Source organism: Notamacropus eugenii, chromosome 1, assembly GCF_028372415.1.
Source record: "Notamacropus eugenii isolate mMacEug1 chromosome 1, mMacEug1.pri_v2, whole genome shotgun sequence".
Taxonomy (NCBI): domain Eukaryota; kingdom Metazoa; phylum Chordata; class Mammalia; order Diprotodontia; family Macropodidae; genus Notamacropus; species Notamacropus eugenii.
Genome location: NC_092872.1, coordinates 623,225,611 through 623,246,794, shown reverse-complemented (window position 1 = coordinate 623,246,794; position 21,184 = coordinate 623,225,611). Strand labels below are relative to the sequence as shown.

Genomic DNA, 21,184 nt, shown 5'->3' with positions numbered 1-21,184 from the left:
GCGACGCAAGGACTCCCTAACTTTTCCTTGGGCAAATGACATCCCTGTTTCATGAACACCTGGAATTTTGTCCCCAGATGGCCTGGGACTCAAAGAAGTTCCAGAGGCAAGAGTTGCAAGTTCTTCTGATTAGAATTTCCCATGGACAAAAGCTTTAACTTCAGAAAATGTCATATGAAGTACCTACACTGAGCAGAGCAATATGCAGATTATTAAGAGGAAACACAAGAACCTTTGTATCAAACTGTGGAAAACTCACATGGAGATACCTCTCCATCAAGGCAGATCTCATCTTATGTCCAAACTTGAGAGTTTCCTGAAGACCAGAGAAATTGTGACTTGATCTGTCACATGGGCTGGAAAATATACATTAAATCAAGTAAAACATAACTCTTATACAAATACAGCTCACAGTCTAGGAGGAAAGGTAGAAATACTGTATGTGAAAAGCTGTTTGAAGTACTATCATGGTGCCCAAGTGATCCTCAGCATTCTGATCATTCACTTTTAGATGGTCTCCGGGTTGTCAATGTCCAGCCTAAAATGTGGGGCCCACAACTGAACACAAGACTATGGGAATGGTCTGATTAGAGCAGAGTACAATGAGATTACTGCCTCCCTTTTTTCTAGACAAGATGCTTCAATTAAAAAATATTGGATGCCATTCCATGGCAACCCTAGTCAACACCTATCCCCTTTACTGACATTGATTTCTCCCCAAAACTCAGCACTGATTGTTTCCTAACTCAATTAAGTTGAATTTTCCTCTTACCCTTCCCATCCTACAAACTAAAAAACAGAATATAAGCTCCTTGAGAATAGGGATTTTAAATAAATTCCTTTCCTTAAAGTATTCTTAATGTGGTTCTTAAGTTTCATCCCCCAACCCCCACTCTCCCAGCATTTTTCCTGGCTGTCCCCGCGTGCCTATAATGCACTCCCTCCTCCTCTCTGCCTTCTAGCCTTCCTGACTCCAAGTCTCAGCTAAAATCTTATGTTCTGCAAGGAATGTCTATAATTCTCAATGCTAGCGCATTCCCGCTATTATCTACCACTTAACCTGTGTGTGTCTTGTTTGTGCAGAGGGTTTTGCATTGCTGTCTCCTCCATCAGCTTGCGATCTGTCTCTGTTGGGTTCCTCCACCGTGCTATGTGCCTGCCTTAGAGCAGACCCTGAACAGATGCTTGTTGACTTAAGTTTCTGAAGTCCAGGGATAAGGTTGCCACCCACTAGCACTGGCCCACAGAAAGGGGTGGTATGCTTTTATTGATGGCACTGACTTTTCTGTGGCACTTTGGTTTTAGTTTTTATTCTGGTAACCTTCTAGGGTTACCCTTCCTCCGGAAGAGGGACTATACCATGCCTTACACGTCTGCACTTGGGCACGCTGTCCGTGCTCAGATTGAGATGTCCTTGTTTCCCGTTGAGTGAGAGCTGTCCAGAATGACCAGGGATCGATCGGCACTGCTGGGGGTGGGCGTGGTAGATCAAACACGTAAAACCATGTGGTGACTGCGATGTAAAAGCAAGAATTCTAGAACTGAAATGGGGCACGTAGTAACCATGGGCACCCTGCGAGGTAGTGCTAGCTTTAGGAGTCCGAAGACGCCGGGTGAATTCCAGCTCCACACTTCTTCATTGAGGGACTCTGAGCCTGTTTCCTCCTCTGTAAAACGTGGCGCTACCGAAGCGCTTTGTACATGACAGTTACCGAACGAGTAAAGGATTAGTAAAGTCCGTGAGCGCTCCAGGCTCCCGAGAAGCAGGGCGTCTGAAATGGACTAGGTCAAGCCCCTGAGACACGCTAAGCACCTGAGTTCCGAAGGCAGGAGCGGGCTCATCCATCTTATGAGCGGGGGTGGGAGGTCAGGGGATCCTGGAGGACGTCGCTCTGCCCCCCAGACCACTGAGAAACACGACAGATCTCACGGGATTGTTCACGTCCTGCGCACTCACAGCCTCCATGCCCCTCTGTCCCGATTCTCTCATCCAGGACTGCCCCTTTTCTCGGCTTTACCGCCCCCCTCCACCCCACCTTACCACTTAATGGTGCCGTCGGCGTGCCCCCTAAATATGGCCTCTCTAGGGAGGCGGTGACGTCATCATCGTCAAGGAGCCGCATAGCCATTGGCCGGGAGAGCTCAGGGCCGTACTGTAATTGGTCTAACTAGCGAGGAGTGGGCGGAACCGGAAAAAGGTCCATGCCGGCGATCGGGCGGCGCTGCGGGGGAGAGGCGGGGTCTCGTACTGTAGCTGCTGGGGTTGTATGGAAAGCTGTCGGCATGTCGGCTGAGCTGGGTGTCGGGCTGGCGTTGCGGGCGGTGAAAGAACGCGTGCAGCAGGCAGTGGCTCGGCGGCCCCGGGTGAGGGTGGGGCCGGGGGTCCTGGGGTTCGGTGACCCTGCGGCTCAGGGGCGTCCTGGTGACGGGCGGAGCGGGGAGATGGAGGCGGGGGTGGCGGGGCTGTGGGCTAAGGCCCAGGGTCTGTAAAATGCGGGGGTCTGATCTCTACGGGGGTCCCCCAGGACCTCCCCCCAAGCCTTTGCCTCGAGATGTCTCCTGGTTTTTGGGGAATACCCTCAGGAGGGAAGGACCCCCTGCTGCTACTGCGGGATTAGCGACCTGCAGGCTCCACGTGAGACAGTCATGTGACCTGACAGCCCTTCCATCCCCCAAAAAGACACCCCAGGACTCCCTGTGAGGGAAGCCGGAGCCAGAGCACTCGACTTCGATCCCCTTGCGTGACCTTGGGCGAGTCATCCAAATTCCTTGGGCCTCAGTTTCCCGCCCTCCTGTCTGCTACTAGGGAGGCGACAGACACCCCCTCCCCCGCCGTGGTCAGACGCCCCTGGAGGGCTGTGGTCGCTTGGAGCGCCCAGATCGAGGAAGGGCCTTGACAAGTTATCGGGTTCGTCCAGAAGAGGGCAGCCTTCTGGAGCATCAGGTTGGAGGACCAGGGGATGGACGTCTACGATGGAGAAGAGCAGGCTCCCACCCTCCTCTGGGGAGAGACATCGAAGCTGGGCTTTGGTATTTGCAGAGCTGGCTTAGTGCCCAGAGCGCTGGGTCTGGAGTCAGGAAGACCTGAGTTCAAATCCAGCCTCCTTCTACATACTTTCTAGCAGGTGTGACCCTGTCACTTAATCTGTGACTGCCTCAGTTTCTCATCTGTAAAAAGGATCATAACAGTACCTACTTCCCAGGGTTGTTGTGAGCATCAAGTCAGATAACTGTAATGCATTTAGAACAGTGTAAGTGCATAGTAAGAACATAGTAAGTGCAGTTTAAATGTTTTCTTCTTCATCATCATCTGACCTGTTTTACCTGAAATGAGAAAGATTTAGGTATGGAGAAGGAAAAACTTCCTAACCATTAGATTTACCCTCTAAGTGAACCCTAAACCATTTCACCCTGAAAGTGAAATGTGCTGCTTCGGAGGTAGCGGATTCTCTAATACTAGACTTCTTCCATCACTTAGGAGATTCCTGCTCAGGTGGGGCTTGGACCAGATGCAGTCAGGGGCCCTTCTAATTCATGAGCTTCTGAGAAAATTACTAATAACCACTTGATAAGAATTTACCCTTGGGCAAGAAGAGAATATAGAAAAGTTACTCCTATCACCTTGCATTCTGGGGATACAACAGGCCTGGGTAGGCACAAAAAGAGTTGAATGCCTAGGGACTAAGAATTTTATGGATCAAAAGATATCTGAATTCTGGAACTGAAGTTCTGAATTCTTTGAAAGACTAGGACAGAGGGCAGAGTCTGATGTGAATAGGGCCCACAGAAGGAGAGAATAAAATGTTACTTCTAGATGTATGTGGGAGGTTCAGCAGGCAGAAGTGTAGACCAGATTTCTGATGTAATTGGTGTAGAAAACTCCCCCTACCAATAAAGATCTGCACCTGCTTTTGAATTTATAGCCTTAAGAGAATTTCCTAGAGCACTTAGAGGTTCAGTGACTTGTCTAGGCTCATAAAGCTGGTATGTGACAGAAGTTGGAGTTGAATCCAGGTCTTCCTTCATTCAGGATCAGCTCTCCATCCACTTTGTCATGTGCATAAGTGATACTATTTCTTCTTACGGGTATTTTCTTAACTGATACAAATCGTTAGTCCTTTATCATTCATTAGACAGTCCAAGAATTGGGCAGCACAGTGGATAGAGTGCAGTGCCTGGAAGCAGGAAGACTCGTCTTTGTGAGTTCATCTAACCTCAAACACTTACTACTTCTGTGACCCTGGGCAAGTCACTTAATCCTGTTTGCACCGTTTCCTCATCTAGAAAAAGAGCTGCAGAAGGAAACAGCAAAGCACTACAGTATCTTTGCCAAGAAAACCCTGTGCAGAGAGTCAGATACCACTGAAAAACAACTGAACAGCAACTTCAGGAATTGCTCTGGCTGTAGACTTTTATTACCCTGCAGCCGGTCTGGTCAGAACTTAGCTAGCCTGGTCTTTTGTAGGAGTTGGGGAAAGGTTTGCCCACACACATTTTATAAAATCTGCCAGACTTTGCATTCTGTTCACGTTGCTTTTGAGAAGCCAGGGCCACCACCATACCTCACTAAGACTTTGCAAGAATACTATAGCATCTCTCATACAGGTGCTTAAGAGAAGTGCCAAAAAAGTGCCATGTGAGGGTTCTTTTCTTTGCAGTTGGTTTTCCTCCATTTGAAATGACCACAAACCAAAAGTTAACAGCCCTTTTTGGTAGGAGCCTCTCATCTACAGTGAGATAGACAGGGAACACTTCAAAGGTGCTCCCTCTGTTGTACTGATAGTCTTAGAAAATAGGGAATTGTGGCCTGTGTAACCATGTACAAGCTGGGCATTTTTGTCCTCATCTGTGAAATGGAGGGGATAAGAGTGAGGGTGAACTGATGATCCTTAGCTCTAACATTCCGCAATTATAAATGATCCTTCATGTAGAAATCACCCACCTGCTCAGTGAAATGTTTCCTGGCAGCAAATCGTTATGAAGAAGAAGATGATGATGATAATTAACATGTAACCCTTACTAGGGTCAGGTGTTATGCTAAGTACTTCACAATTATTACCTCATCTGATCCTCACAACAACCCTGGGAAGTAGGTGCTGAGAAGGAGGTGTTACTATTATCCCCTTTTTACAGATGAGGCAAACACAAGTTACATGACTTGCCCAGGGTCATACAGCTAGTGAGACTGAGGCTAGATTTGAACTCTGGTCTTCACAACTCACTTAGAACATCCTGTTTACCCTCCCCTCGTCCCACTTCTATCCCTATCTGTGAGAGGTTGTTTTGGGAATTAGGTAAATTGGAAAGAATGGGAGAGACTAAGTAGGGCAAATTTTGGGGTGGGGCCAGGTGGTAGCAGTCAGGAAGGAGACAGGTCTTCTAATTGCCTTACCTTTTCCAAAACCTTCTTAGCCCCTCAAGGAATTGCCTTCCTGCTGAAAATTCTCTGATTCTTTAAAATACTGAGGGTGAATGGGATTATTTGGTGATAGCTATTCCTAGCTACCCTGGTCTGTTGATTTCACTATTTGAAAGGAGATTCAATTCTGTAAGTAGGGATGGTGGAAAGGAGTTAGATTGTATCTTAAGTAGTGAGTCAGGACTCTTGGGTCTCATCTGTCACTTTGTTACTAGCAGTTGATTCATGGACCAGTTATCTCAGCTTTCTTGGGACTTGGCTATTGTGGATGAGAAGGCTAAAGTAAAGTGCATGTGTGTGTTGGTGAGGGGAGACTGTTGTGAACCTGTGTTAGAGTTTGCAAAACTGTTTGGAGATTAGAGGGTCTTTGGGAGGCAGTTAATCTGGTGGAAGAAGCACCAAAGTGTAAGTCAAGTCCCATCTCTTCCATTAACTAGCTGTGTATGTCCATGAGCAAGTCACTTAGTTCCTCAAGCCTCAGTTTCCTCTTTTCTAAAGTGAAGGGATTGGACCAGCTGATCCCTAAAGTTCCTTCTACCTCTAAAATTTAGGTTTGTCTTAGCTCCTTTTGTCATTGTGTTGACCTCAGAGGGTAGAGCACTCTGAGGAACCCATCACCTGGTGTCTAAAGCACCATATTTTTCTTCTGTTCTTGTCTAGATCTCCTGTGTAAAACTACATTTAATGAGGAAGAGAGCACGTCAAGAGAAATTAATGTATGTCACAAACTCAGCTGCCAAAAAGCTCAAGATCTGGTCTGTGCCTGTTTCTTTATTGGTCCCCACAGTGATACTGGTCCATTGACTAGTGCTGGATTACTTTGTATTAAGGAATCTACAGGGGACCAGTCAAAGCATTACTGCATGAAAACAGATGGCTTTTCTTTTCCTAGTAAAAATGGGGCTGGCCTCTCATCACTGCTGTAACCTTTAGATTTCTAAGAACTAGGCCTTTTCTTACCTGGTTTCTTTGAGGTAGAAACAGGTTGCACATGGATGTTAAATTTGTTTGTTTTTAATTTTGAAGAATATTTGCCTTAAAACTGGCAGCAATCATGACCCCCTTCTAAGAAGTCAAACACATCTCTCTTGACTGAACTCAAATTTGTTCTCCTTCTAAGCATTTCTGAGTCATAAATTCCAGATAATTCCCTTCCCTCCCTTTGTCCCTGTTCTGAAACTGAGTTACTCAGGCTTACAGGGAACACAAAGGAACAGAAAATTCATTCAATGCAGCACCTCTTAACTCTGAGGCATCAGGGCCCAGTAAATAGGTTTCCTTCTGGTCAAAGGATTGCCTCTTTACTATTTCTTCCTGCTTTTGCTGAGGAGGAAAAGTCTTTTTGGGCAGCAGATTAACTTGCAGTTTCATGTATTTAAAAGTAAAGGTATACTACTCCCTATAGAACCAGAGAACTAAAACTGGGATTGTCAGGGCTGTTGTTACAATACTTTTCCATTTGATTTACTGGGATAATTCTTTCTGACTGCCAGTTACTTCAAGGTGAATATCCCTACCTTTCACTCAAGTGTGGCACTTTTCCCTTGGCAGGATCTCCCAGCCGTTCAGCCCCGGCTAGTGGCTGTGAGTAAGACCAAACCTGCTGACATGGTAATTGAGGCATATGCTCATGGACAGCGAAGCTTTGGAGAGAACTACGTAAGTGGCCTTTCTGAATTCCCCGTGTCTGCTGGGAAAGTATCTGACTGCACTTTAGAGGAGGCCCAGTTGCTGGACTTCAGAGTCATAATTTTCATTTTAATCTTCTTAGGTTCAGGAGCTGTTAGAAAAAGCATCAAATACTAAAGTAAGTAGATATTTATGGATTCTTTACATTCATTCTAAATCTTGACCTTTCTCCCTAGGCTCTTTATGGTAGAGAAAATTGGAGAGTTACCCGTTCTGGTTTGGCCCCATGTCTTTTCCAGCTAAAGGAAAATCTCTTTCATACAAAATCCCTTCCACTTCTGAATCTAATGGTACAATGTAACTGGATCTTTGTTGGATTTTTCTCCCTTGTGAGCTTGAGATCTATTTGAAAGTTAAAAGGCCTGATAAACTTGAATGTAGAACTGTTCACCCAAGGGGTGAGATAGAGATGGGGGCAAGAACCAGCCAGGTGGACAGGCAAGGCTAGAGTCCTAAAACCATACTTGAGTCTCTCTCCAGTTTGTTGGGAAGCTAAGAAAGGATAGGAGCAGTGGTTTACTAAGCATACCTGGGACTATTGTGTTTTGGGAGATGGAACCAAGCACATGCAGAGATCCACAGCCAGGAAGTGACTGCTAGCAGTCCTGATGTGCATCCCCTTCACCTCTTCCTCCCACCTTTTTTTATCCAGATTCTGTCTTCATGTCCTGAGATAAAATGGCATTTCATTGGCCACCTGCAGAAACACAATATCAACAAATTGATCGGTAAGGAAATAAACTAACACTTTTCCATGAAAGGTAAGAGAAAAAGCCTCAAGTGAAAGCTCACCTGATTCACCTCTTTGTGGTGAGATTTCTTTCAGGTAAGACATTCCAGTTCTTAATATTGTCAGGGTAAAGCATCGGTGCATAAACAGAATATTTGATGCCTGTGGAACTAAATTTTAAAAATTGTAGTCCATATACTTATTTATTTTTACTAACCACAGATTAATGATACATCACCTTCACAAGCTGGCCACTTCCTACCTTTTCAGGCTCCTTGTGCCTTCCCTCCCTCTGTGATCCAACCACATTGACCTCCTTGCTGTGTCTGACATGGGACACTCCATCTATAGACTGTCCCCCAGGCCTGGAGTGCCTGGCCCCTCCCTGACCTCCCTCTCGTCCCTGACCACAGCACTTCCTGCTTAACAACCTTCAGGAGCTCCCTATCGCCTCTCCAATAAAATACAGACTCCTGGTTCCAACCTTATTTCATGGTGCTTCCTTTCAGGCATACCACATTCCAGCTATCTAGAGGAGTAGCTCTTCACCAAATGTGACATGTTATCTTAGCCCTGATCTACCATCTGAACAGTGGCTTCCTCTTCTTTAAGAATGCTTTGCCCAGATTTAATAGGCTACCTTATACAAATTTGTTTACTTACCATATTTCTCTTAGTAGAATGTAAATATATTTCTTGAGAATAAGGACTGTTTCATTTTTTATTGTACATCTCCAGTATCTGTCAGAGTGCCTGGCACCATAATCAAGTACCTGATGTACTCGTCAGTGCCACAAATTCAAAGTCATCCAGTCTTTCTCTGCCTGTGCATCTCTTGTGCATGGGGAGTTTACCCAATATTCTAGATTCCTCCTTCTCACTCTCTAGACATTGCATGACAGCCAGTGGAAACATGGGCTGTTCATTGGTCATTCTCCCTCTTGATAACCTTTATGTCCACAGTTATTTGTTGGTTAGATATTGCCATTTACAGTGATTTAGAATTGCCTCTAAAAGTTTACCAAAGTGCACACTCTTTGAGCCGTCAGTACCACTCCTAGACCTGTTCCCCAAAAACAGAGGAAAGGGACCTATTTGTACAAAACTATTTTTAGCAGCCCTTTTTGTAGTAACCAGAAGCTGGAAACTAATGGTGGTCCCACCTATTGGGGGATAACAAAATATGTCATGGTCTATAAATGTATTGTAATATTATTGTGCCATAAGAAATGACCAAATGTACAGTTTCAGGAGAAACTATTGAATATAGAACCAAATTTTGTATCAGTTCAACTGTATAAACTGATGCAAAGTGAAATAAGCATATCTAGAAGAATAATTTATACAACCAGAGCCAGCATTGTAAAGAAAAGCAAGACTTTAGATTGAAAGACTTTAGAATTCTGATCAATTCAGTGACTAAACTCAAGTCTAGAAACCTAATGATGAAATGTGCCATCTATCTCCTGCCAGGGGTGTCATATGAGACATGGCTAATGTGGTTCCTTTTTTTTGTCTGAGTTTTGCATATTGATTTTAAGGGCTTTATTTTTCAAATTGTTCAATGAGAAGGGGAAAGTGGAGAATAGTTGGAAGGAGAGATTATACATACTTGTAAAAAATTAATTTAAAAAATTTTTAAGATATTACAGCCTACTCATTCCCATCAAGTACCTCTCCATTTCCTGCAATTTTAATGTGGTATTCTAGACCTTCTAGCCATGCAACTTTCTTATTTTAATGTCAAGGATATTAATATTAAAAAGGTCATATAGGAAAAAAACAAGTAGATCAAGAATACCTGTTGCTTTAATTATGAAATTCTGTTGGATATGCAATCTTCACAGGGGATCTAAAGTACATGTTCATTCTTCTTAGACAGACACTGTGAATGACCTAGAATTGGATGGAAGGAAGAGAGTGAGCTAGATTCCTTTTGGAAAACTCTTGAGGACTTTTAATGATCCCAAGCTATTCCCTGAAACAAAGACCTTGTACCTAAACAAAGGATTGTTGACTTGAACTAAAGAGAATTTTATATATTGATGCATATTGGTGTCTAATCCTGTACGTTAAGTATTTCCCTTATTGATCCTTACTGCTGGAACAGTTCTAACATGCATTCTAGTTCATACCCAGTGATAATATCTCTTGGGTTTCTAAATGAGCAGCAAATAGAATGCTGGACATAGAATCAGAAAGACCTAAGTTCAAATTCTACTTCAGGCACTTACAAGTTGTATAAGCTAGATTGTGAGCTCCTTGAGACAGGGACTGTCTTTGCCTTTCTTTGCATCCTTATTGCTTAGCATAGTGCCTGGCACATAGTAAGTGATTAATGAATGCTTTTTTTTTTTTAAATTATGTTCCTTTATTTTTAGTTTTCAATATTCATTTCCACAAAATTTTGAGTTCCAAATTTTCTCCCCATCTCTCCCTCCTCTACCCCATAATGCTTTGCATTCTGATTACCCCTTCCCTCAATATGCCCTCCCTTCTATCACACCCCTCCCATCCCTTATCCCCTTCATATCTCTTTTCTTGAAGGGCAAGATAGGTTTCTATACCCCATTACCTGTATTTCTTATTTCCCAGTTGTATGCAAAAACAATTCTCAACATTTATTCCCAATACTTTGAATTCCAAGTTCTCTCCCTTCCTCCCTCCACACGCATCCCCACTGAGAAGGCAGGCAATTCAGCATAGGCTATATAAGTGTAGTTTTGCAAAAGACTTCCATAATAGTCATGTTGTATAAGACTAACTATATTTCCCTCCATCCTATCTTGCCCCCCATTTATTCTATTGTCTCTTTTGACCTTGTCCCTCCCCAAGTGTTTACTTCTGATTATTCCCTCCTCCCATGTGCCCTCCCTTCTATCATCCCCTTCACCCCACTTGTCCCCTTCTCCCCTACCCTTCTGTAGTGCAAGATGTACTTTCATACCAAACTGAGTGAGCATGTCATTCCCTCCTTAAGCCAAATGTAAAGAGAGTAAGCTTCCCTTTTTCCCTCTCACATCCTCCCTTTTCTCCTTCACTGAAGAAGCTTTTTCTCGCCTCCTTGATGTGTGATAATTTATCCCATTCCATTTCTCCCTTTCTCCTCCCAATATATTCCTCTCTCACCCCTCAATTTTATTTTATTTTTTTTTAGGTATCATCCCTTCTTATGAAACTCACCCTGTGTTCTCTGTCTGTATGTGCATGTGTGTGTGTGTGTGTAATCCCTCCAACTACCCAAATACTGAAAAAAGTCTCAAGAGTTACAAATATTATCTTTCTATATAGGAATGTAAACAGTTCAACTTTTGAAAGTCCTTTATGTTTTCTCTTTCTGCTTTACCTTTTCATGCTTCTCTTGATTTTTGTGTTTGAAAGTCAGATTTTCTGTTCAGTTCTAGTCTTTTCATCAAGAACATTTGAAAGTCCTCTGTATCACTGAATGACCATTTTTTCCCCTCAAGTAGTATACTCAGTTTTGCTGAGTAGATGATTCTTGGTTTTAATCCCAGTTCCTTTAACTTCTGGAATATCCTATTCCAAGCCCTTTGATCCCTTAATGTAGAAGCTGCCAGATCCTGTGTTATCCTGATTGTATTTCTACAATACTCAAACTGTTTCTTTCTGGCTGCTTGCAATATTTTCTCCTTGACCTGAGAACTCTGGAATTTGGCTCTACAATATTCCTAGGAGTTTCCCCTTTTGGATCCCTTTTGGGAGGTGATCTGTGGATTCTTTCAATATTTATTTTGCCCTCTGGTTCTAGAATATCAGGGCAGTTTTCCTTGATAATGATGTCTAGGCTCTTTTTTTGATCATGACTTTCAGGTAGTCTTATAATTTTTAAATTGTCTCTCCTGGATTCATTTTCCAAGTCAATTGTTTTTCCAATGAGGTGTTTCACATTGTCTTCTATTTTTTCATTCTTTTGGTTTTGTTTTGTAATTTCTTGGTTTCTCCTAAAGTCATTAGCTTCCGTCTGTTCCATTCTAATTTTTAAAGAACTGTTTTCTTCAGTGAACTTCTGAACCTCCTTTTCCATTTGGCTAATTCTGCTTTTTAAAACATTCTTCTCCTCATTGGCTTTTTGGACCTCTTTTTCCAATTGAGTTAGCCTATTTTTAAAAGTGCTATTTTCTTCAACATGTTGACTCACTTTTCATGATTTTCTTGCATCGCTCTCTTTTCTCTTTCCAATTTTTCCTCCACCTCTCTTACTTGATTTTCAAAATTTTTCTTGAGCTCTTCCATGGCCTGAGACCATTGCATATTTGTTTTGGACGCAGAAGCCTTGACTTCCTCTGATGTTATGCTTTGTTCATCCTCTTCCAAAAGGATGGAAGAAAATACCTGTTCACCAAGAAAGTAACCTTCTGTAGTCTTATTTTTTCTCCCTTTTTTGGGCATTTTCCCAGCCAGTTACTTGACTTTTGAGACCTTTGTCGAGAGGAGGTTATATTCTAGGGAACTGTAAATTCTCAGTTCCTCCGAGGTGGCACAATCAAGGGAGAAATGTTTACTCCTCTCCTGACCTGTGCACGGTTCTGGGAGCAACCAAAAACTTTTCTGCCCAGAATATGCAATTGAATTCCCTCTCCAGAACCTCCACCAGCTCCACTGCCAGTGCTCCTCCTAACCCTCGGGTGGAGCTTAGGGCTGAGAATCAGATCAGTGGCTCAATTCCCCCAGGGATTTTAGGTGGAGGTCTCTCAGGGCTGAGATTAGATCAGCCCTTCAATTCTCCCAGAGGCTCTAGGTGGAGTGCTCCGAAAATGGCAGCTGCCGGAGCCCTCCCACTGACCTTTGAAGCTATCTGTGGTATTTGTGGGTTGAGGAATCTGGGAACTGCTGCTGGTGGGGTCCTGAATCCTGTTCTGGGTCCTGTCCTTGCTGCTCCACAGTGGTCTGGTCTACACTCGTCACACTGGTCTCATGAATGCTTATTGAACAACTGCCTCTGGGCCAGTCACTTAATTTGTCTCAGTTTCCTCATCTATAAAATGGATATAATAATACCAGTTACCTCATAGGGTTGTTGTGAGGACCAAGATAGTATTTGCAAAATACTTTGCAAACAATCTAAATGCCAGTTGTTATTATTAACATCCTTGTGGTTAAGAACTCAGTAAGGAAAGGCAAACAGCCCATAGGAATAGGTTGAGTGAAAAGCCAAGTCTGCTCCATTACATCTTCCTCCTTGCAGCTGTCCCCAATCTCTACATGCTGGAAACTCTGGACTCTGTGAAGCTGGCAGACAAAGTAAATAATTCCTGGCAGAAGAAAGGCTCTCCAGAGAGATTAAAAGTCATGGTCCAGATTAACACCAGTGGGGAAGAAAGTAAGTGACTAAGATCTAACTAATGACTTTTCTCTCCCCTGAGAATACTTAAACTACCTACTTCACAGGGTGGCTATAAGAAAAATGCGCTGTAAATAAGTTATTATCACACACCAGCATCTTCTGGGAGAGCTGATGTTACCAGGTCACTTCTCGTTTCCTGTCACTCAGAGGAGGCTTGGTTGCTCTTACGTTTTCAGTAAAGAGTAACTGAGGGGGAATAGGGATGATTTGGGCTTGTTGAGAATGCCTCACCAAAGCCAACAGTCCAGAAGGGGAATGGAAATTTTATTTCTAAATTAAATTAAATTTTTAAATAAATTCTCATCTTCAGTACTACTTCAACATATACAGAAAAATCAATGTAGATTTTATCAGCAAGTTTCTTTGATGTTCTGTAGTTGAAGGTTCTGGGATTGAATACATGATGATGATGATTATTTTCCACACTAATTTTATAAGCAACTCTTTGTTCACAGCCATCATAAAGCTACTGTTCACTAGTAGTTCTGTTTCCTTAACTTACAGGAGATAACAAAGTTTGGATATTTTTCTTCCCCACTTTATTCACATCCACAAACTGCAATTCTGCTGCCTACTCCATATGGACAACTCTATACCTAGCTACAGATACAGTTTGTAGTCATACCATTTCTTAATGATTGGCAGAAATTTGATGGTGTTCAGAGATCATGTGAGACCAGATACTCTATTTAGTAAGTGATGGAACCTGTGGATTATGGCCCCTCAGATCAGTAAATAAGGCTACTTTGTAATACATAGAAACAAATTTATTATTAATAAACACATACTTAGTATTCTTTATATTAACTGGTTCTGTTACTTGCTATTTGTGTAACCTTGTCTTTCTCCTTGGCCTGAGTTTTCTCATGTGTAAAGTGAGGGGGTTAGCCTGACTGATTGCTAAGGTCCTTGCCAGTTCTAAATCTATGATCCTAGGAACTGTAATATTAATAAAACTTTCAGAAACTCCACAGCACAGATATAGAGCAATCTAACTCAGTAACTCCTCTTATGATACAGCATGGTAACTCTCACCAATGTCCCCAACAAAGGCTTCTTGGGATTTCTTCACTGTAGGAGAGGAAATTCAACTCATGAAATGTTCTGTCCAAGAAATCGCGTACAGTCCTAGAAGGACAGCCCTATTCCAGACAGTCACTTGCCTGTAAGTTTAAAGGCTGTGCTGTGCGTTCATTGAGAGTACTTAAAGAGAAGAGCATTTCCCCAAGGACCATGTGTTTTGTTTGTGTTTTTGGAGGGGTGGAGGTTGGAAATGAAGGCATCTCCTACTACTTTAGAGCTTCATGGATGTGCATCTTTCTTTCCATGAAGGTAAACATGGGCTCCCACCTTCAGAGGCAGTGGCCACAGTGGAACACATTAATTCCAAGTGTCCCGGCCTGGAGTTCGTGGGTCTAATGACCATTGGAAGTTTTGGATATGACCTCAGTCAAGGACCCAACCCAGACTTCCAGGTACAGTGGCAGGCAGGCACCAGCCCTGGAAGCATTGATGTTGGGGGATGGCACACTGGACCCTGAGCTGTAATCTGGGCTTTGGCACCCACCAGTCAAGTGTTCTTGAGGGAGGCTCTTCCTTTCTTTAAATATTGCTTCCTTAATCTGTAGGGCAGAGGTGTGGGATTAGATAATCTCTGGGATCCATTCTGGCTCTGACATTCTACAGGCTTCTATGGAGTTGCTAAAGAGCTTGCTATAATGACAGATTTCAAAGGCTAGCCAAATCTGTGCCAAGTCAAAACATCCTCTAAAGTCAAACACATGGCAGCCTCACCTAGGGAAAAGGGGAGGAGTAGCTTCTCAAAGAAATGCCCTATAGGCGTTTCTTCATTCGAGTGGAATATATATTTTGAGAAGAATGAGCCTTTGGTTTCTATTTTGTTAAAAACTTTTCATGAAGTAAGCAAAGTTTACCAGAAAACATTCCAGTGGAACTTCCAAGAACTGAGGTCTTCCTGAACCAAAGGAGCTAAATAACCTCTTGACAGAAGTCTAAATGCAGCCCCCTTCAGATGACTTCAGAGAAGACTTCTTTCACCTGACTCTTCCCACTTTTTGGCTGTTCTACCAGGCTCTGTTGTCTTTGCGGAAGGAGCTATGTGAAAAGCTCAACATCCCCATTGACCAGGTGGAACTGAGTATGGGCATGTCCATGGATTTCCAGCATGCGGTAAGCTTCTGTCTGCTCTGCCTGTATCTGCCTCGGCGGCATTGCCAAAGGCAAGAGGACAGGATTAGGTGGCAGAAACCTCTAAGGAGCCCCAGTTGTAACAAGATAGTACCCTGTAATTATTCTTTGCCTCCTTGTGTACATAAGATATAGATTGAAAAGTATACCCTGGGCATCATTTGTCGTCATTCAGGATTCAGTGTCAGCTTTTTCCATTTCTTTCCAGATTGAAGTGGGGTCCACAAATGTCCGTATAGGAAGTACTATTTTTGGAGAACGGGATTACTCAAAGAAACCAGCTATCGACAAGGCCACAGCAAGCATAAAGGCCACAGTGGAGGTGGCCCAAGAGCATTGAACCAAGAATGGAACAGCAGCAGGCCTCCACTAGGCCCGGGTGTGGAAAACTTTAACTATGCACTAACCCAAATTTTAATGTTCATATTCCATATTGTGGCACAGCAGTGCTTTTTGTTAAAACCTGGGCCATAGAGCTCTGCTAATTATTGTGTTGGTGGAAATCATCTTTACTTGGCATCTTTGACACCATAGACCCATTTAGATCATTGACTTAGAATTGTCATGGCATTTCATCCGGAAAAGTACCAAATCAGAATTAACCCTTGATCCTATCCAGAAGTACTAACTAATCATGAATGCCTTTTCCAAGTTGAAATGTGTTCACCGAAGCCTATACTTACTGTTGTGAAAGTCCCTGTTCACTGGGGCTTCATCTACTTTTAATAGAGATGGAGACCCTCCAGAGCAGCCACTATATCTGCCCTGAGATAGGATCAGTGCCTCTCATCTTCTCTCCCCCTTCATAGATAATTCCCAAAGATGATGTTCGTTTTCTTTATTGAAGAATAACTGTAACAGGCAATTTCATGGCTCACATTGTGCTCCCCACCCGAAAAGGCTGCCGCTGAAGAATTGGTATGTGATTGGCCTTTCTGTTGTTTTGGTCCTGAAAAAGGATTTGTTCTTAACTACATCTCACCTCCTGCCCTCGTACGGAAGACAGCCCTCCCCCAGGCAGGTGACAACATGAATTTTTTAGTTTGTGGTCTGCTTCTTTGTTTCTGGTAGTGAGATTTAATAGTGAATAATGGTGGTTTTCCAAAAGTGGACAGAGCCCTTCAAATCCAGACCAGGACAGTAGCTTCAAATAGGACTGACCTTGAGGATTCCTCCTTACAGAGTACTCCAGCAGCCAAGTTCATAGCCACTCTACCATATTTTGAAGTAATAGTTTTGTGAATTTTCCTGTTTGCTAGCAAAGTAGAACAAGGCTTTCATGAGCATGAAAATGGCCAAAATGCACTATTACAAATCAATGGAAAAAGATTTTAGTGTGTGTGTGTGTTGGGAATTTCCTCCTTTAAATTAGCTTTTTCCTTAATTTATTCAGTCCCTGGATTTAATTTTATGAGTTAACCTTGAGAATATTATACGAATGTAATTTTAAAAAATTCTTAAGCCAGTATTATTTCTGCACTTTTAAAGCCACAGTGTGATGGTTCATAGTCTGTCAAATAAAAACATGAGTTTGAATTATGCCATCTGTGCCAATTACAAAGTAATTAAAAAGATTATTTTTTCTATACTCTGGTATAATGAATGCGTGTACCAGGTGCCTTGAAATGATAGAGAGTGGCTTAGCTGGCTTCATTCCATTTTAGAAATGAGCTTCCTTTGAAATCAGCCAAATTTCAGCAGTGGACAAAAAAGGGATTATCGATCCAGAGGAGAACAAGGAGATACTCAGAAATTATTGAGATGACTGATGCTTTAAACAGATGCCATCCTGTAGTCCCTGAAACACGCCTCTAGATGGCGACATTTCCTAACCCTGCAAAGTTCAGGGGCCTGAACAGCCCAAGAGGCTGTTTGGAAGTTGCAGTCCTCTTGTCTTTGCTTGAGGCTTTTGGGGAGGCGGTAGCAGTGTCCCTGGGACCCAGGGATAAGCCAAAAGGAGCAGAATAGCTGTGAGATACCTTGAGGGAAAAGGAAACATGAGCCTGGGAAGCCAGCAGGTTCTGCCCCTAAGTCTGAGTCTAGAACATCCCCCAGGTTTGGTGAGTGAAAGTGGGCACCTGCCTACCCGGAGGGCTACTGATTTGAAGAGCATGAGAATTGTCCTTCGGTCATATCCTTCGTCCACCTAGCCCAGCCCTGTTTTACGAGGGAGGGGTTGTCCTCTCTGATGTCAGAATCAAAAGGTCTGGCATGCTTTCCTGCTGTCCTCCTTTCCTCAGATAAAACTTATGTGTCCCTCCTCTGTGTGTTAAGCTAAAGTTCCTTTTAATTCTGTATTTTTAGCCAACCTTGCCTCCCAAGATGTCTTTTTGCCTCTTAATATTCAAGTGATTTCCTCCGAAAAAGGAAAAACCTTAATAAACCTTATGTTTGTATCACTTTTACAGTTTCCCAAGCATTTTTTACATGTGCCTTATTGATTCAAATAAAGTCTTCCCATGCCTTATCATTATGGACGTGACAGTAGGTTCTTGGCTATTCCAATGAAACATGAGATCCAGTAGGTCCTCCCAAACTGGACAAGACTGGAAACACTGTCTGTTGTCCATGGACCTGCCTGGCTAAGTACAGAGAAGTACATCATCAGAAGGTTGGTGACCAGGTGATAGATTTGAAGGGGAAGGTCACAGTATCTCACAAGATGTAGATCTCTTTGAAAGTTAAGAAAAAATAGGTATACACTGAAAAATAACTATTAAATTGCTCTTGGGTTTTACACAAATAAGCTTTGGGAAAAGAGAGTGTTCTCTATTCAGACAGGTGGTTTGCATTTCATCCTCAGACACTTAATACACTTGTCTTCTACTTGGGGGATAGCCCCGCCCCACCCCCCCATTTCCTAATAGGTATGCTTTTAATCCAGATTTGCAGGTTTTAACTTGAAGTCTACACATTAAAGTAAACTCAGCTCGAAATCTATGGTCATTTTCTGAAATGACAAAGCAAGGCTTACAAAGTATTTTACAAATACTATGTAATTTGATGCTCATTGCAGTCTGTGTGGTAGGTAAAGTGTTATTATTCTTACTTAAAGAAGAGATATCTGAGGTTCAGGAGCCACTTGTCCATGGTCACAGTTAATAAGTACTATAAGTAGGACTCAAACTCAGGTCATCTGACTCCAGTTCCCCCTAGGAATATCTCTTGGGTCCTAGAGCTAATTGTGTTAAGTGGTGACTCTTCATGACCCTATTTGGGGTTTTCTTGGCAAAGATACTGGAATGGTTTGTCTTTTCCAGCTCGTTACAGAAGAAGAAACTGAGGCAAACAAAGTTAAGTGACTGGCCCAGAGTCACCCAGCTAGTAAGTGTCTGGGGTTGCATTTGAACTCAGGTCTTCCTGATTCCAGGACCAGTGCAATATCCACTGTGCCACCTCGGTGCCTTAGGGTAATGGACAGAATTCTATCCCTCCTTTCCCTATAGGGACTGGAGTGACAGCTGTTTCCCAAAAGCTAGAGACACTTTGGGGTACAGGGGTGAAATGGAATCAAGGACATCTTGGAAAGCTAGTCAGTATCTAAGACTCTTCTGCAGAAGCCAACGTGCTATTCCTCATGAAGCTTGGAAGGAAGACGTTCCCCCAACAGTTTCCCCTCCCCCACCACTTAAACAAGGGCAGGATTCAATAAATGGAGCAATAGGAAATGATTCTCTTCGGGAACTATGACTATCTTGACTGCTTATGGGTGTAAGCTGTGATATCAGCCTCCTGACTAAGTACAAAGAATTCTAAACAGTCCACCAAATGTTTTATTGCTCTTCGAGAAACTGGCGGGAGTGGAAGGGGGAAAGGGGAGGTTGGGGGGAAAGAGTTTTTCTACCCACTTGGCACCACTGGTGGGTTGTGGGTCAGTTGTTACTTTTAGGGCACTAGGGCCCATAACTCATTTTTCCTTCCCTGTTACTATTACCATATTCCCAAGAATCAAAATTCCAGAACTATTTTTTTTGTAAGTTGGAAAAGTATAAACTAAATTGACTGAGAAAAGGGAGATTTGATAACTTCAGGAGGAATTGTGATAGAGTGGAAAGAATGGTGAACTAGGGAGTCCAAAATTGAGGGTTTGAGGCCTAACTGCTAGTCATAAGCTTCAGTTTCTGCTAAAAAAAAAAAAAAGATAAGAAATGTGCCTTGAGGCCACAGGTTCCCCACCCCTGGAATAGAAAATCTTTTAAGTTCCTTCTGACATTCTGGATGTCTAGGGTTTTTTGGGTTTTTTTGAAACTGGGTTTACCAATTTTGCCCAGCCTAGGGGGCCACTGACAGGCCCCATCCCACTGCTGATCAGCACGAAGGCTTTGATCTGCTCTATTTTCAAGCTGAGCTGGTATCCCCCTATTGGGTGGCCTGGTCTCAGACGCCTGCCATATTGCTGCCAAAGTTAGACGAGCTTTAATCCCACTAAAACCCAGGACTCCCAAACTCAAGTGATCAACCAGTCTTAGCCTCCTCAGTACCAAGGATTGTAGACATACACCATCATGCCCACTTAGGATTCTTTTTTTTTTTTTAATTTCTTTTAAAGATTGAGGCTCAAACTTTGAGGTCAGTATAAATGCAAATCAAAGCAAGTTTCAGAGGACCTAGTTTAAGAGACAGTATGGTATCTTTGGGTACTGGGCTTGAAGTCAGGAAGATCTGAGTTTGAATCCCACTTACCAGCTATGTGACCTGAGAAAGTCACATAGTAACATCTCTGTACTTCAGTTTTCTCTCTGTAAAATGAGTCAGTTGAATTGGATGACCCCTAAGGTCCCTTCTGCCTCTAAATCTATAACACTGATAGCCTATGTAAACAAAGTCTGCTTTGCTCTGTTCTCTTGTTATCAGGATGGGCTCACTCAAGCTCCCTACCACCAATATCACCTATCCTACAAGTCATCAGGACAGACGAGCCCTCACCTTGGGCTCTGAGACAAAGGCTGTGAGCCTCTCTGAAAAGCCTTTGGGGTTGTGCTTGACCCAGCTGCCAATCTCCAAAATAAAATCAATGTGTGACCTTATTCACCAGATGTCCTGAAGAAACAAGCTCAAATGAGGGCCAACGTGGAAGCCAAGAAGGGAAGATGAGAAGTGGGGGAGGGGGTGGGGAAAAAGAAAGAAAAACTTGGCTGGACATGAAAGGTGTCTTGTCTGTCTGTTCCCTATTAGGAACAATTCTCTTGCAATCTGCAGCCTCAACATAATTCTCCCAACCAGAAACTCTCCAGAGAGATAATGTCAGAAGGAAAAACAAACGGAATCGCATCTTCTGAGGACAAAGTCACTTAAAAACCTATTTAGGGGGAAAGAGGGGAGATGTCAGCGAGTTAGGGAGGGAGTATCCTTGACAGCGGGGCACATATGGGGAATCATTTACCCTAGGACGTGACAAAGAGAGGAAGGAGGGGAGAGGAGGGAGGAGGAAGGAGGAAGAGGAGGGGCTGGCATGGAGGTAGGGGGTGCTGGGCCCCATTTACAGCTGGTCCCATGAGACACTACTTCAGGCTCCCCTTCTCTGCTGGTCTTGTGGGCCCTAGTACTGCCCTGAAACAGAGTCTCAGCACCGACTTTTTGGGGCCTGCTTGTTTATTGTCTCTTGTTCTTGCTGAGGAATTCCAAGGGGCCTCTATCTATCTTGAAGCTTTCCAGCTGTCTGTCCTCCAAGGGTGACTGGAAGCAGCCAGGACCAAGTAGTGATTTATCAGGACTATCTTCTTTGGGGAAATTCTCCCCCTGTATTTCTATCTCCTCATCTCCAGTCACCACC

The 21,184-nt window shown here is 43.2% G+C and overlaps 1 protein-coding gene across 2 annotated transcripts; it reads left to right on the top strand.

Moving 5' to 3' along the window:
- Positions 1–2,150: 2,150 nt before the first annotated feature.
- On the top strand, positions 2,151–17,810 carry PLPBP (pyridoxal phosphate binding protein). Of its 2 annotated transcripts, none has more exons than XM_072635204.1 (8): positions 2,151–2,364; positions 6,971–7,078; positions 7,191–7,226; positions 7,761–7,836; positions 13,045–13,179; positions 14,536–14,678; positions 15,295–15,393; positions 15,620–17,810. In XM_072635204.1, the coding sequence occupies exons 1-8, from the start codon at positions 2,203–2,205 to the stop codon at positions 15,749–15,751; spliced, it is 891 nt and encodes a 296-aa protein (XP_072491305.1). In that variant the 5' UTR covers positions 2,151–2,202; the 3' UTR covers positions 15,752–17,810. The 2 variants fall into 2 exon arrangements, with proteins under 2 accessions (XP_072491305.1, XP_072491307.1); XM_072635206.1 differs by lacking the exon at positions 2,151–2,364 and adding an exon at positions 6,085–6,135.
- The last annotated feature ends 3,374 nt before the right edge of the window (positions 17,811–21,184 follow it).